General features: G+C 36.5%; 1 protein-coding gene across 1 annotated transcript in view; it reads right to left on the reverse strand.

The window, feature by feature from the left end:
• Positions 1–14,721, reverse strand: part of CORIN (corin, serine peptidase) — a 149,579-nt gene extending 134,858 nt beyond the window's left edge. Inside the window, exons 1-2 of the mRNA XM_049789828.1 lie at positions 14,637–14,721; positions 13,683–13,890 (exon numbers count right to left, since the gene is read on the reverse strand). Coding sequence (XP_049645785.1) covers positions 13,683–13,890; positions 14,637–14,721 — 293 coding nt within the window. The remainder of the gene's footprint in view (positions 1–13,682; positions 13,891–14,636) is intronic.
• Positions 14,722–16,936: the final 2,215 nt, after the last annotated feature.

Below are 16,936 nucleotides of genomic sequence, written 5' to 3' on the forward strand. Positions count from 1 at the left end.
AATCATGTTGCATGCTACTTCAAATCTTTAATTGTTCTCATATCTAGTCAGAGAATTCTACACTGTTGCTTGAAGACAAGGACATTTATATATACACTCCCAGCTTTAATAAATAACTATCACATAGTTGGTGTCAATAAATATGCCCTAAAAGAATTGCTATGAACCCTAACATCCTTGTTTAATAAACTGTCAGAGCTGAGTTTTTAAGTACATCTAGCAAGATTCGCTACTCCTCCCTGATGTGTGCCCGTAATGCAAACACTACTGTCAATAGTGTCTGCTACCAGGACAGATTCCATTATAGCCCCCTCCCCATTTCCCACTTATAACAATTACCAGACACTTGGGGATTGGATCTTATACCCCTCCTGATATTCCATCTCTTCATGGATCATGCATAATGGTGATAGTTTATGACAGTGCAAAGAAAGGGCTTCCTAAATAGCACTCTGCAGAAAATTGCATTGTCACTACATTATCTCTCCACCTCTGTGCATGATTTCCCATTGCACTGTCACTATCTTACATAGTAGTATTATTAGTATTATAGTATTATATACCTTCATTAAAAAATGTTCCATGAGAACAAGAATTCTTGAATATTTAGTTGGCTCCCATATATCTTGTTTGTACAGTCAGCTTTCTTGTATAATTGTAGGAGAAATAAATGAATCACATGCAGAAGACAATTCAATGACTTGCCTGGCATAAAGTTGTCAGAAGCTAAATTAGGATTGGAACCAGAACTAGCTAACTTCCAACTTAATTGGATGTACAAGAGTTCATGCCGTCCCTGCTGACATGGTTTTCTTTCCTTCCAGTCAGCAAATTTCTCCATGCACTGTTCAATCTTGAAATAATACCCATGTAAGAGGAAAACATCAGCAAAACTGCTACAGATCCTATAAATTAAATGTTGCACTTAGAAGCCGATAAGATGGTATCATCTTTAAAGAGAGAAATGTAAGGAAATATCAACACAGAAGCTGAGTTTGAATGTAAAAAGAGATGAAAACTGGCCCTTGTTCTATCTCTAGCATTACCCATGGTTTCCCCAAGCACCGCCAAGAATACCAAGCAATGCTAACTTCTGAGCACACAGCCAGATGTTGATTCATAGCCCAAAACAAAAATATAAATAAAATGGGAGTGAATAATGTAAGGCCACACTATGATTCCTGAAAGAACTATCTAATTCCATACCTATCCTTCGAATCTGATTTTTATTAATACTTGGCATGGGAGAGAAGATTAGCAAGTCACAAAAGAAACTTGCAAGTGTTAAATTATTTTTGCAGCTGTTTTTATTTTAACACATCATGAAATGACATCTTAAAGGTGAATCTTCAAATGAATTGAATCATATTAAATCTAAATTCTAGTCACATCCACACAATATCAATGAATTATTGGGGAGACATTTAACAGGTGCTTGGTAAAATATGTGTGTTTAAGACACTGTCAGTGACTGAGTAAAATATTTTGTAGAAATATCTGAGCTATCAACTCCTGATTCTTGAGCTTTACGTATTCATTAAATAAGGGTAATTTGAATGATCTAGATATATTTTAAATGTTATTTTATTTTATTAAAACCATTGTGATTTACAAAGTCCTTTATAGTTGGGTTTCAGATATACAATAAATCAGGGCCAATCCCACCACCACTGCTGACCTACCTCCATCAATATTCCTCAAGTGCACCCCATATTCCCCAGCCTGCCAGTATAACAGGCCCATTTTAAGTTTAGATTGTTACATTTCATAGATTGTTAAACTTCATAAATTCCATTGTTGTTGCCTTTGGCATGGATATTTAGTTCTGTCCTTTTATAATATCACCAAAGCACCTGAGCCCACTTAACTCCAGGCCTCTATCCTTTCATATTTGTTTTTCTCCCTTTTCACTCAATTTCTTTCCTTTTTATCCACTCTAAATTATTTGTACTCATAAGATAGTCTTATTATTTATGTATTTTACATACAACGTACCAAGCAGATTAGATCACATGTATTACTTGAGATTGAGAAAGGAACTCTAATACAATTGCCACCTGAATAGACCTGTAAGTCAGCCTTGCTGTCCCTGAAAGTGTGTTCTTTCAGGAGTCAGATAGTACAGCAGGTAAGGCGATTGTCTTGCACATGTCTGACCTGAGTTTTATCCCTGGTTTCCCATATGATGCCCAAATTCACAAGGAATAATTCCTGAGTTTAGAGCCAGGACCAACACCTGAGCACTGCTGGGTATGGTCCAAAACAGAACAGAAAAGACCTGTTTTCAATAGAACAGATAAAAATCAGGGAAGTAAGTAGAAAGTTACTTTCAAAAATTTAATTGGGGCAGCTATAACCACGCCCACAAATACAGTTGCCATCTTCGAATTAGGCCAGCTCCATAGATCACTCTTTTCTCAAATGAGATATAAATCAAGCTGTGAAAAATTATGGCAACACCAGCCCACACAGCCCAAAGCTGGTCATCTCAGGAGGAGAGGGTGGGCCAAGCCCCCACTTTGCCGAAGCCATGCTTGCTGCTTCCATCATTCAGAATCACTGTTTCCCTTATGGCCTGCCTCATCATTGACCTTCTATGATTCACTGCAGGGATATTGATCTGACCACACTTCGGTACTCCAGTACTCAGTACTTCAGTACTCCAGTATCAGGGCGTTCTTTGGACCAAGTGCAGAACCCTCCCTATCTTCCCTCTTCTGGGAAAGCCTCACAGTTGGTATCATACCCACAAACACAGTCACCAATGTTCCATCAGGGCCTTTCTCCAGTAGGCTCTGCAGCTGAGTATTTGAATTTCTGAAAAACTTTGAATTTCTGGAAAACTTCATTTGTTTGATGCTGTCATCTTTAAAAGAACATTCCAGGGGCTGGAGAGATAGTAGGTAGGGCGTTTGCCTTACATGCAGAAGGACAGTGTTTCGAATCGCGGCATCCCACATGGTCTCCCATGCTTGCCAGGGCAATTTCTGAGTGCATAGTCAGGAGTAATCCCTGAGAGCTACCAAGTGTGACCCTAAAACCAAAAGAAAGAAAAGAAAGAAAGAAAAGAAAGAAAAGAAAGAAAGGAAAGAAAGAAGGAAGGAAGGAAGGAAGGAAGGAAGGAAGGAAGGAAGGAAGGAAGGAAGGAAGGAAGGAAGGAAGGAAGGAAGGAAGGAAGGAAGGAAGGAAGGAAGGAAGGAAGGAAGGAAGGAAGGAAGGGAGGGAGGGAGGGAGGGAGGGAGGGAGGGAGGGAGGGAGGGAGGGAGGGAGGGAGGGAGGGAGGGAGGAGGGAGGGAGGGAGGGAGGGAGGAGGGAGGGAGGGAGGGAGGGAGGGAGGGAGGAAGGAAGGAAGGAAGGAAGGAAGGAAGGAAGGAAGGAAGGAAGGAAGGAAGGAAGGAAGGAAGGAAGGAAGGAAGGAAGGAAGGAAGGAAGGAAGAAGGAAGGAAGGAAGAACACCCCAATTTAACAGACTGGGCATACAACACAAGTTCTTACTAAACATTTTGCCATTGTTTTAATGACTTCATTGGTGATACAATAGATTTTACAAATGAGCTTGCTACTGTATTTTTTCTTTTTTTCTTTTTTTTGTTCTCTTTCATTTGATTTTTCCCCCTTTTTTTTCAATAACTTTGCTTTCACTTATCTGGAACAAATATATTATGACCAACTTATGTCAACTATGCATTTTCTTTAAATAAACAAAATTTAAAAAATTTAATTGGTTTTAACCATACAGCCTATGTTTTTTCTTTGAATTCTGACATATATAATTTTTAAATTACAATTACGAAAACATTTTATTTCTGTAATGTTTTCCAAATGTTTTATTGATATTTCCAAATGCACAATATAGAGTTCTTGGAAAATAGAATAAAATCTTTAGTTACATGTAATAGTCATATATGATTATTTTCCATTTAGAAGAAAAAACAAAGTAAGTTTAAGCTGGCTTTAGTAAATAAATTATTTTTTAAATATATAAAGTCTTATGTCTTATAAGCACATACTGCAGGGACTGCAAGGATGAATCAAGAGCTAAAGCTTATACCTTGCAATTATCAAATTATAAATTTGATATCTGGGATTATATAACCTCACAAATATTGACAATGGTATCTTTGGAGGCACCTGAATACCTCTGAATGATTTCCAGCACCACTTGGCCCAAGCAGCATCACACCAAGGCCAAACATTGAATCATCCAGCCTTATTGACAGTGTTGTCCAGAGTAGCCCTCAGACTCCCTGAGCGTTCCTTGAGAACCCTAAGAAAATAGTATTGATTAATATAGGAAGTCTATTAAAATTACATTACAAACAAATTTGTTACACTTTTTCTGGAATGTTCACTAAAATTCAACTCAAAAAGTAATGGGTAAAATAATGATGATTAGTAATGAAATTGTGAGTATAAATATGATGGTGGAGGAGAAATTACAACTTTGAAATAATAAATAATTATTTTGTCTTGTTTTTTGGGTCACACCTGACAATGCTCAGGGATTACTCCTGGCTCTATGCTCAGAAATAGCTCCAGGCAGGCACAGGGGGCCATATGGGACGGGATTTGAACCACCATCCATCCTAGATAGGCTGCTTGCAAGGCAAACTCCCTACCGCTGTGCTATTTCTTCAGCCCCAAGGAATAATTAGTAATTATTAACTAGTTAAATAATAATAAATACGTGTGGAGTAATGACCCTAATAGCATGTAAACTTTACCTCAATAAAATAAAAAACAACAAATGCAAATTATTTCCGTAACAACTTTTTATCCATCTTGATTGTTTTCCTAAAGGTCAGTTCAATCATATGGCCCTCATTAGTAATATGATGGAACAATAAAAATCTTGTTATGTAAATATTTGAAATAACAAGAAACTTCATTGTCACTTTATAAAGAGAATTAAAATCTTGCAACATATTTTCCTAGTCTGTTTTTTGAAATCTGTTCTTCAAAAATGAAGTCTTAGTACTTGAAAAAAATAACTTGTGCCTTCCAAAAATAAAAATTTACACAACTCATTTCTTTAAACAATAGTATTCTCTCCTGATTCAAATACAAAAAGTATAAATAGCACTTTTATTTACCTACCAGAATCTTAGCTAAAGCAAAAGTCCCCAACAATGAGCATAAAGCTAATGGAAGATAACAATAGAGCAGAGTTCCTGTCCTGGTTATCAAAATTTGAGAATGAAAATTCGCAGAATTAAGTGTGAGAAGCAGGATGATGTTGTAGTGTTGCAGAGGATTTGAACATCTGGAGTCAGACTTCTAGTTTCTACCATGAACTGTTTGTTTAACTGAGCTAGTATGCCAAGCCACACAAGATACACAGGCGTAGGGGACCAGAGAGATAGCATGGAGGTAAGGTGTTGTCTTGCATGCAGAAAGTTGGTGGTTCAAATCCTGGCATCCCATATGGTCCCCCGAGCCTGCCAAGAGCAATTCCTGAGCATAGAGCCACGAGGAACCCCTGAGCGCTGCCGGGTGTCACCCAAAACAAACAAACAAACAAAAAAAAAAAACAAAAAAAAAGAAAAAAGAAAAAAGATGCACAGGTGTTCCAACCTGATAATGCAGCACCTCCCCATGTTGAAACACTCAGTATTTTTGTATTTTGTAAAAGACATTTAGAAGAGAAACTGAGAGTTGCAATGTAGAGCAAGAGGGCATTGGGTGGCAAGATTCTCATGTACAAAATGGCACTTGGCAATGCAAAAGCCTGCTACTAATTCAGCATAACCTTGCTGAAGGCAGTTAGGGTGACCATCTGTTGTTACTGGATATGTTCCATTTGGTGTCAACACCCTCAGAACCCCTAACTGGATCCTCTCATTATTGTTCCCAAAGTAAACATAAAAGAGTCCTGAGAAAATTCATGGAAAATTTAATTTTCTTCATCTTTTTTCATATTTAGGATGCCTTTAATCAATGCCATGGACTACTATAACTAGATCTGCCCATTAAACCAATGGAAAACTAATTTGTAATGAGATTCTGGATCCTTGCCTTTGTGACATTAGTAAGTTCTCATCAGTGAGTTTAAGTAACTCCAGTAAAAGCAAATTAACCATTTCCTGTGGTAATTCCATATATATATATAAACACAATTTTATAATTCATAAGGTCCTTACATAAAGTTCAAACTTAGTTAAGTTCAAATTGACCTCTTTGTCACTTTGAGTATTGGTGCCATTATGCCCTGTGGAAGCACACAGTAAAAGTGTGCTCTCTCATTCATGACATAGCTAAAATCTTAATGAATATTGAGGCTTGGATGCTTGAAATACCTCAATCATTTTTCATGAACATGAAAATAAGCATGAACAAATTCCAACTAATTATCCAGATCTTCGTTCTTTAGACATCTTACCAATGTTTTGGTGATATTTTTATACTTTATATATAAACACTATTTTAAAATTTTCCAAAAGTAGTTGACATAAAAGTTCTTTTTAACTGATGTATATGATGTATTTTTAAAAAATACTGATGTATTAAAAAAAAAAAACATGAGGTCACCAGGCTACCTTGACAACAATCTATAATTTTTCTCACCTATTTGGTTCAGATTTTTTACTACAGTGGGAAAAATTAATTTAATTTATATTATATGTTTTTTCTGCCAACTGATGTCATTCAGAATGTCAGAATAAAGCAAAATAACTCCTCAATATATTATCTAATTCATTTTAAAACTGATTCCTGTAAGGCCAAGAGATATGACTCATGTGAAATAACAGGTGCCTTTCATGTTGCAAGACTTGGTATTAGATGCCGTAGTTTATGAAGCCCATAACTAACCCCCCAAAGTATAATTTATTTCATATGCATTAGTTTAATTAATACACACTTAATTTTGCATGAGTTTCCAGAGCCTATTAATTATACTAAGCAAATCTAGTCAACAAATTTAAATATTTGCCTGTCAACATATTTAAATATTCACTTGTCAACATATTTAACACTACTTAAGGGCCATTTACTCAGTCATTCCAACAAATACTCACTTAGAACCTATTATGCATTGGTCTCTTGTATACATAATAATATATATAGTATACACACAATGGTGCAAAGTCAGCAAGTTATGTCATTATAGAGCTTATAAGGTAGCCAAACAATAAACAAATAAGCCAAAGGGTTGCAATAAAATAAGCCAGGAGAAATATTACAAAATTATATGAAAAATTATATATAAGGGGCCAGTGCGGTGGTACAAGGGGTCAGGCATCTACCTTGCCCGTGCTAGCCTAGGATGAACCTCAGTTTGATCCCCAAGTGTCCCATATGATCCCCCAAGCCAGGAGCGATTTTTAAGCACATAGCCAGGAGTAATCCCTGAGCATCACTAGGTGTGGCCCAAAAACCAAAAAAAAATTATATATATAAATTATATTTTAAAAAATGAGGTTTCCCTGTGAAGTAGTCTGTGAAGATGTCTTTTAAGAGGAGACTTAGTGTGGAAAAAGTGATTTATCCAGGATAAGGTAATAGCATGTGTTGAAAAGTGGTTGACATCTTTGAGAAATAAAGTAATCAAGGCAAAGGTAATGTTGATGACATTATAGGAACAAGGAAGTCTTCAAAAGTTATGGCAAGGAGGTTAGCTTGTAATTTAATTTAAGTCTTAATGGAAGGCAGAGATAAAAGAAAAGGCATCATCTAATTTGTATTTTTAAAGATCAGTTTGGCATGTAGATGGATTACAGGGTAGGTAGGATAAAAAAATTCAAAATGTGAATCTTTGAAGAGGTGAAGAAGTTTATGCTGCAGTAAATAGTTTATCGAGAATAGTATTTCCTACTTACAGTGAACTTATTCTGTGATAAACAGCCTAGAATATGTAATAGCATTTTATATAATTATCTATTTCACCCAAACAAATACTTTGAAATTATTATTATCAATCTCACTAAAGAGTTGAGAAAAATGAATTTCAGCCAGGATAACTAAGGAGCCCACCGTCTTACAACTGTCAATTGACAGGGTTTGCATTAGAGAAAGGGTTTATCGGGTCCCAGACTTGTAAGCACTTTCTCTGCAGTTATGAGTTGAAATTGCTCAATGTACATACTTATTTGGGGGTTAAGTATAATGCTAGTGAAGATGTTTATTTAAGAAACTCATCATGATCTTTACCATGATCATTCAGGAACTTAGTATACAACAGAAAACTGCCAATAACTTTTTTAAATATAATTTATATATATAATTTTTGAGATAATAATCTTTACTTTCTAGTCATTGCTAGGAAAAATATTTTTAATTTTATTTCCATTGGTTCTGAGAGAGGAGAGAGAGAGAGAGAGAGAGAGAGAGAGAGAGAGAGAGAGAGAGAGAGAGAGAGAGAGAGAGAGAGAGAGAGAGAGAGAGAGAGAAATAATGTTTGCCTCAGAGGCAAGCAGGGGAGGACTGGAGGAAAGCTAAGACACTGGTGACAGGAATGTGCACTGATGAAGAATGTTGTACACTATATGACTGAAACTTAATCATGAACGACTTTTTAAGCATGGGTTAAAAAATACAACTATTATGAACAACAATGGAAACCAGAATTTTTAAATAAAGTAATTTCAAACAAAAAAATGAAAAAGAATTTCTTCAAAGAAAGATTTTGCGCAATACTAAGGGGTTACTCCAGCTCCGTGCTCAGGAATTCACCGCTGGCAGACTAGGCCACAATATGGGATGCCAGGGATCGAACCAAGACTTATCTACCGTAATCCAGTCCCTAGATAAAGAATTTTTATTTTAAGTCCACAGATGCTAAGATTTTCTACTGAGGAACCTAGCAGCAAATCAATACTCCAGAGGAAAATATACAGAGCAAAGATCAAATTCTTCATGTATAGGCTGGTTTCTTAAGCACAGCAATCCCCCTACACTGTACTGGATGAGACAAGATCATTACGTTTTATGGATGTGTTTTAAAAGCAAAATGAAGACCTGATCTTCTAGAACAAATTAACACCTTATCAGCTCTTAAGGTGATAGACCTATTATTTAAACAAAGTGGAGAAGGTGATTATTATACATCAAAAGCACGTGTGCAATATATGTGCCCTTTCAAATATAGAGACTCTAATTGTAACTTGTAATGTAAAAATCATGTAAAAAATGTTATTTTCTTGGTTCAGGAGTTGTGAATATGTCTCTACTACTTGCTGATATTTTAAAGCTAATCTTTCTAACCCATATATCTTAGGGTTACTCAAATGATTTTTCACTACATCTCCATACTTAAGATGCATTTCATTAATCCCATATAAATTTTATTCAACTATAGCCTATGTACAGAATATAATCAAAAGCAAATCCTAGTCTAAAGCAGAAAATATTAGATTATTACAACGTATAGTTTGTAAATATCCAATAATTTAAATGAGTCAGGTTATATAATTTAAATATAAATCATTCACATCTTACTAGTTCCTTTCTCTAGAATAAACTATAAATAGTTTTTAATAATTTAAATAATATAGAAAAGTACGTATATACTGGAGTATAAGCCAAGTTTTTGGGGGCACAAACTTTGTGCCAAAAACCCCAAACTTGGCTTATACTCGGGTCATATAGGTATTTGATTTGGTGTGCTCTGCTGTCTGCTGGAGGGTTGGTGCTTCAATTCAGTCCACAAGTTGCAGCTGAACTGAAGAAGTTACAGCTGAACTGGATGCCACTGAACTATTTAACCCACAATATTCTGCACTTTGTATGAGACCGACAGCAGTGATGATGAAATCTACGAACTCAGTGATGACGACAATGTCTATGCTGATACCTTCACATTAGATACAGCTCAAGCTCTGTTTGGACATACAGATGCGGAGAAGGAGGAATCCAGTTTTGAAGGATTTTAACCTTTGTGCTTTAGCTTGATTACCTGTTAAGCTAGTTTTCTGCACTTTATTTAAATTTTTTAAAGTTATTGTTGCTAATTTACAGTTTTTCTTTAGCAACGAATATTGAAAAGCATTTAACCTACGGATTCCTCAATTATTGTAATTGTTTTGGGTATATATTTTTAATTAATTAATTTATTTATTTATTTTTGGTTTTTGGGCCACACCTGTTGACTCTCAGGGGTAACTCCTGGCTATGTGCTCTGTAATCGCTCCTGGCCTGGGGAACCATATGGGACACTGGGGGATCGAACTGTGGTTCGTCCTAGGCTAGCAAGGGCAAGCCAAACGCCTTACCGTTTGTGCCACTGCTCTGGCCTCATATATTTTTATTTTTTGAAATTTACCAGTGGCTGCTGCATTTTCCACCTTGGCTTATACTCGAGTCACTAAGTTTTCCCAATTTTTAGGGTAAAATTAGGGGGGTCGATTTATACTTGAGTCAGTTTATACTTGAGTATATGTAAGTAATATAATGTCATATGCAAACAGTAAAATACAAGAAATATATTATTGATTTTAGTTTTTTACACTATTAGTTTTACCCTTCCAAACTGTTTTTTGCTTATTCAAGTTTTAGTTCCCAAGCACAAAATAGGTGCCAACATTGGAAACACTAATCTGAAGTAAAATTTAAAAGTAAATATAGTAATATAGTAATAAAATATTGGTGAAGGCCCCAATGATTACCTGAAAACAGGCTATGAATTATTATCTACTAGAACTGAAAATGAAAAACTTTTATTAGATAATTAGAATTATACATCAAAAGTATGTGGGTGCAATATCTCTTCAACTATAGGAATTATAAGTGTCAGGAGACACTTAAAAGATAGAACTAAATCAAGGAAAAGAAAACATTTACCTAAAAGTACTCTAAAATGAGAACAGTTTTACTAGACTTTTGCAATTTATTTAATGCAGAGTAGAGACTGAATTATTTTCAGAAGAATGGTTAACTAAAAGTTGAATGCATTTTCTTTCATTGCCTTCTTTATGCACACACATGAATTAAAGTATGAATTAAAGTAGAGATGCAAGTGAATTTTTAGGAATTAAGAAAAAATGTAAATACAATCCAGTTCCAGCAGCCTCAGGGTATTCTAACTAGTTTCATTGAATCTATATACTATTCTACCATCGTCTCTATCATCTAATCCTCATTTGAATTTTGAAAGTAGACAACTAATGGTTGCCCATTTTACAGATGTGACAACTGAGACTGTGTCTCCAAGACACTGCTGTGTGTTAAGTGATGTCCTCCTAAAATTTATGTACAACTTTGGAAACCTGTGGATGTGAAAAAAAAATAAAGTCTTCACAGATATCTTAAAGCCTCTGAATATGAACTTATTTGGGGGGAGGGTAGTCTTTACAAATAAAGATAAGTTGAAGATCTTGAAATTGTAAAATCATCTTGGGTAAGCAGAATGAGTCCTAAACATCAATGACAAGGGCTCTCTGAATAGACAGAGAAAAGAATATAGACAGAGAAGATTAAGAGAAGAGATGGAGGCAGAGACTAAAGAGATACAACAGCAAGTCGGTTGAAATCACCTCAAGCTGTAAAAGGAAGGAATTCTTCCTACCCACAACTCACTCTCAAGTCCCAAAGAGTGCATGGTTCTGCCAGAGTTTGAACTTCTTAACTTTCAGAATTGTGAGAGTAAATTTCTGTTGTTCAGACCAACCAGCTTGGAATAATTTGTTATGACAGTTTTAGTAAGCTTACATAACTACCCTGTTCTACTACCATCCTCCTAGGAACTTAAAAGGTCTCTTTACTGCCATCCCACAGTTTAATTCATGAAAAAGACCTAATGGTTCCTCTATTCTTACCAAAAAAGTACCATCTGCAAATGATTCTTTGTGGTGAAATGTTGCTTGCTAGTAATTTGTATTTCTGCAATTTAGAATCTATTGGATCTCGTCTATCTACTTTTTATTCTATGGCAATGCAAGGTTTTCCTGTTAAAATAATAAATGACTTTACTCTATTCAAACATACGTCACACATTAATTAAATTAGTTTAAAACAATTGATTTGCAATTGAAAAGAAAATTCATTATAACATTACTTCTCTGAAAACTTTGTCACATTTGAATTCAAGAGAGAACAATTGATATTATATATAATTTTGAATTGAACACAGATTTGTTTTTTGGTTTTTGGTTTTTGGTGGGTTTTTTGTTTGTTTGTTTGGTTGGTTGGTTTTTGGGCCACACCTGGCGGTGCTCAAGGCTTACTCCTGGCTATCTGCTCAGAAATAGCTCCTGGATGGCTCACGGGACCATATGCGATGCCGGGATTCGAACCAACCACCTTAGGTCCTGGGTCTGCTGCTTACAAGGCAAACACCGCTGTGCTCTCTCTCCAGCCCCTGAACACAGATTTGAAAAAATTCATTTTTATTTCTACACTCAGTGATACTTTGCGGTTACTCCTACCTGGGGAATTGAGGGGTCAGTCCCAGCAATGGTTGGAGGACTTCGTGTTGCCAGAATCAAACTTGGCCTCCTGCATGCACAGAATGCATTCCCATCCATGGACTTATCTCTCCAGCCCACTTTGGAAAACTTTTTAAAATTTTAAATGCTTTGCATTTTAGTATTCCATATTTTTATTGACTCATTAAAATATTATTTTAGTGTAATGATGCGATGAAATTATATATTTTCAATAAGGTTCAGGTAGTTAAAATGTACAAATTTATAGTTATGAAAGTTCTATTTACAAAGTAGGTATTTAGGATGTAATACACATCCTCATAAAGTATTTCAAAGTTCCAAAGAGAGTAGATCTTAGAAGTTCTTATCACAAGAAGAAAGCACTGTAACTATATAATGATAGGTGTAACTATATAATGATGGAAGTGTTGTGTTGAGCTTTTGGAATTTATACAAATACCAAGTTATTTTGTGGTACACCTGAAATGATTATGTGTCAATTATATCACAGCCCCCAAAATACACATACAAGACACCCATACAATTCACTCATTCTCATGTTATCCTTTGCCTCACAAAATAACTATTTCTAATCTCATTTGATGTTATGCTGGACACTATCCACTTGTCTCTGCATCTACACTTTACTCTGCTCACACTGTACTGACAACAATATTGGTTGTATCTATCATCTAACATCTCACTGTGTGTGATTATTTTAGATGAGGCTTGTGGCTTTTGAAGTGAAGGCAATTAGAAAGAGATTTTTCAATCTTGCCCCTTGCGATTACAGTTGTAAATTATGGTCCAAAGACTGGTTGTGAATGAGCTCAGTTAGTGAGAGAAGATCATGTGAGGGCAAGTATTTATTTCTTCTCTCTCTGGGACACTGACGGTCTATCAGTGGCTGGCGCCTTTACTTCCCTTATATCATAGGTGATAGAATCTCATGTCCTATTATGAGACCCCAGTGCCCTCATCACTTAACAGTTTTTTTGTTTCTCTGCCCACACCTCCATAAATAATCTTCAATGACCCTTTACAAGCATCCAATCTGAGTGTGCTGTGTGTCTTGTGTCAGACCCTCACTGAAACGGCTACTGAATATCTTAGCTGAGAGCATCAATTGAAAAATATAGAATAAATTCTTCCCTAAAATAAAACTTTCTGTAGGTTTCCAAGTTATATCCAACTTAAGAGAATGACAACTCGCTATACCTTCTTCTCCGTCAACATCAAAAAATGAAAAGTGGTAGCTTGTTAAGATTTTGCTCCTCTGCTACAACTGACACTTATCACTGAATGATTTGGGCTCCCACATACCTGTCATCACCATCACCGATGCACTCAGGGAAGGCAAGGCTACAGCCAAAAAGCAGGATATGTTGATAGCAACCGAGGCGATGAAGGTACATGAAGAACTTGAGGAACTTGTCCATTTCCATGCTTTTGACAATTAAGAAATGAGGTGTGAGTGTGGTGTGGTAAGGCAACATCTGACACTGGCTGTGGGTGATGTTCACACAGGCACCTGGGAAGCCAAAGTAATAGTGTTAAAAACAGGTCCAACATAATTTGCTACACAAACTCATTTTCTGTAATATGCCACAGATAGAACACATGCTACAGAATACTATAGATGTACAAGCATGTACTGAAATTGCATGAGTCTTGGTTTATACATACATATAAATAAAATTAAACAAGAAACTCATATTCACAAAGAGATAGTATCCCAGTGATGATAAAAATATATGGAAAATATGCTTATAGCTACAAGATAGGTATATTAATTGGCAGTTACTGCTTTGAATTATGGGTGGGTAACACAAATGCATCCAACCTATTTTAATTATGCATATTTTTAATACTAGCATTTCTCGAAATTTACTCAAAGAAGTAGTGAAAATAGTGACTTGTGAGCACAGATCTAAGGACACTGATCTGCATCTCTGCCAAATTTATAATTTGGAAAAGATAGCCATCATCCAAAATTCAACAGAGGAAATTGGTTTTAAGTATTATGGGACAAACAATAGCATACATGACTTTAGCTAAACATAAGATGTTTCAGAAGACTAGTTACAAAGAATAATGCATGTAATAAAATTAATAAAAATATAAAATAAAATACAACTTATATAAGTTATATAGTAACTTATATACTATTATATAATATATTATATATACAACTTATATACTATTTTTTGTGTGATTTTGTGCAGAAATGGGAAATTTTTTGGCCACATTTTGATGGGATCAGAGCCTACTCCTGACTCCATGTTAAGGAATAATCCCTGTCAGTGTTTAAGGGATCATGCATGTTGCTGAAGATCAAACTGGAGTCAGCTTCCATCTTCATTTTAATCCAAACTTACTTATTCCCAACACTGTGTTCAGTGCTTATTCCTGGCAGTGCTTGGGAGTTAGTGTGGTGCCAAGGATCTAACCAGGACAAGTACCTCAATTAGTGTTCATTCTCATGTTCTCTCTCTCTCTCTTTCTCTCTCTCTCTCTTTATCTATCTATCTATCTATCTATCTATCTTTCTTTCTCTTTATTTCTCTCTCACACACATACACACACATACACACACACCATGATTCTGTTCTTAAACACATGTCACTATACAAGAATTTCTAATTTTTCCTACATTTGCATTTCAATTGTGCCCAGTACCTTTTATTTCTCTTATTTCCTTTCCTTTAATAATTGGCTTTTTTCTGCACTATGACTATCCAAAGCTTTTTCTTACTTTTTAATTCCATGAATTTTCTTAGTTGATTTATATAAATCAAAATATTAGCATTTTAGGTATCTATCTTTTTTTCTGTATCTCTGGTTTACAGGAAAATTTATTACTTTTATTAAGAAGATGGTGGTTCTACGCCTGTCTGCCTGTGCTTCTGAATCCCTGAAGATTTCCTCAGAGGCCTAGGGAGTGCACCCCCCAAAAACTGCATTTTGAAGCTACGGAGTAAGTACATTCTGGCTGCGGGGGTCGCTGTCTAATAAGCTGAGGTTTCTGGCCTGTGGGGGCTCCAATCTGCTGTGCCTTTGTTCACTCTGAGGACTGTCAACTAGAGGAAGCAGAAGAGCTGCAGCCGCACACTCTTTCTAACCAATGAACCCCACCACAACACGCAGGAAAAACCACACTACAAGCGTGACAATGGGGAAACCTCGCAGGCAAACACCATCCACAGAGAATGAAGAGGAAAGCTCAGATGACCTAATAAATTCCAACCACCTGATTAACGTCTTGGATAAGAAACTTAAAATAGCAATATGGAAGATGTTTGTAGAACTCAAAAAAAGCATAGATAGATCTGAAGAGAACACAAAGACAGAAATCAGAAAACTTCAAACTGAAATAACAGATCTGAAAAACATGGTTGCTCAACTGAAAACCTCAATGGATAGCCTCACCAACAAGGGTATCAGCAGCTGAGGAGAGAATCAGAGTACTGGAAGATGTGATGCAGAAAAACTCAACACAACAGAAGAAATTGGAAAAGAACCTTAAGGCAAATGAACAGGCAATGTAAAAAGTACTCAAGGCATACGAACAGATGAAAATATAAGTCTTTGATAAACTCAACAGAAACAATATAAGAATCATTGGAGTCCCAGAAACCCAGGAAGGAGATCTCCAGGAACATTCAACAGTCAAAGACATCATCAAAGAGATACTCCCAGAGTTAAAGACTACATGCAATCAAATCCTGCATGCCCGAAGAGTACCAGCTAAAAGAGACCCAATTAAAACACCCCAAGACATATCCTCGTTACTGTGGGTGTACCTATTTAAGACCCTAGACCCACCCTTTTCTGGGAGGGGTCATGGGAACCGGATAATAGGTGTAACTTTACCTGCGAGCCCCTCCCATTCCTGGGAGGGGTCTGGGAAATGTTAGATAAGGCGGAACCAAGGGGATTCGGCGCTTTTTTGGCTCTTTGCCCTTTCTGCGCTGCTGTGCGCTCTGGCTTCTGGGTTTCTGGGTTCTGGTCTTTGACCAGCATGGAGCCCAAAGGAAAGATGGCTGAAAGGAGTTTAGATGCAGGGCCAAGAATAACTAGTGCTTAAAAGGTTATGAGATAGGCCACACACATGTGGTGGTCAGGGCATGAATAAAGATGATGCTTCCTGAAGCCTGCCTGTGAGTGAGTCTTGATTACGCCGATTACCTGGGCCTGGAATCCGCCAGCTGAATGGGGATGAAGCCACGTGGCTGGGGCCTAAGCACAAAGGCCTCCATCCATCGCCATCCAGCCCCGTCGTTATTTATTTCATGCTACATCTGGCTCTCCGAACTTTAACCTGAATCCTGAACCCAAGAAAACAGCGATCATGGTAATATTTCTGCTTTTCAGTTTCATTTTGGCTCTTTTCGGGTGCACTGAGCCCAAAACCCTGGGCCACGTGCAACAATGTTCAAATATGGCCGTAACCCCTTCTAGGAAAAGAAGGGCAAATAAAACAAGAGAGGTGGAAGCTTGCATCACCTCCAGCCCAGGCCCAGGCCCAGAACTGAAACTTTGTTACAAGAAACAATAACCTCGGCCTGTAAAAAAAC

This window comes from Suncus etruscus, chromosome 16, assembly GCF_024139225.1.
Source record: "Suncus etruscus isolate mSunEtr1 chromosome 16, mSunEtr1.pri.cur, whole genome shotgun sequence".
Taxonomy (NCBI): domain Eukaryota; kingdom Metazoa; phylum Chordata; class Mammalia; order Eulipotyphla; family Soricidae; genus Suncus; species Suncus etruscus.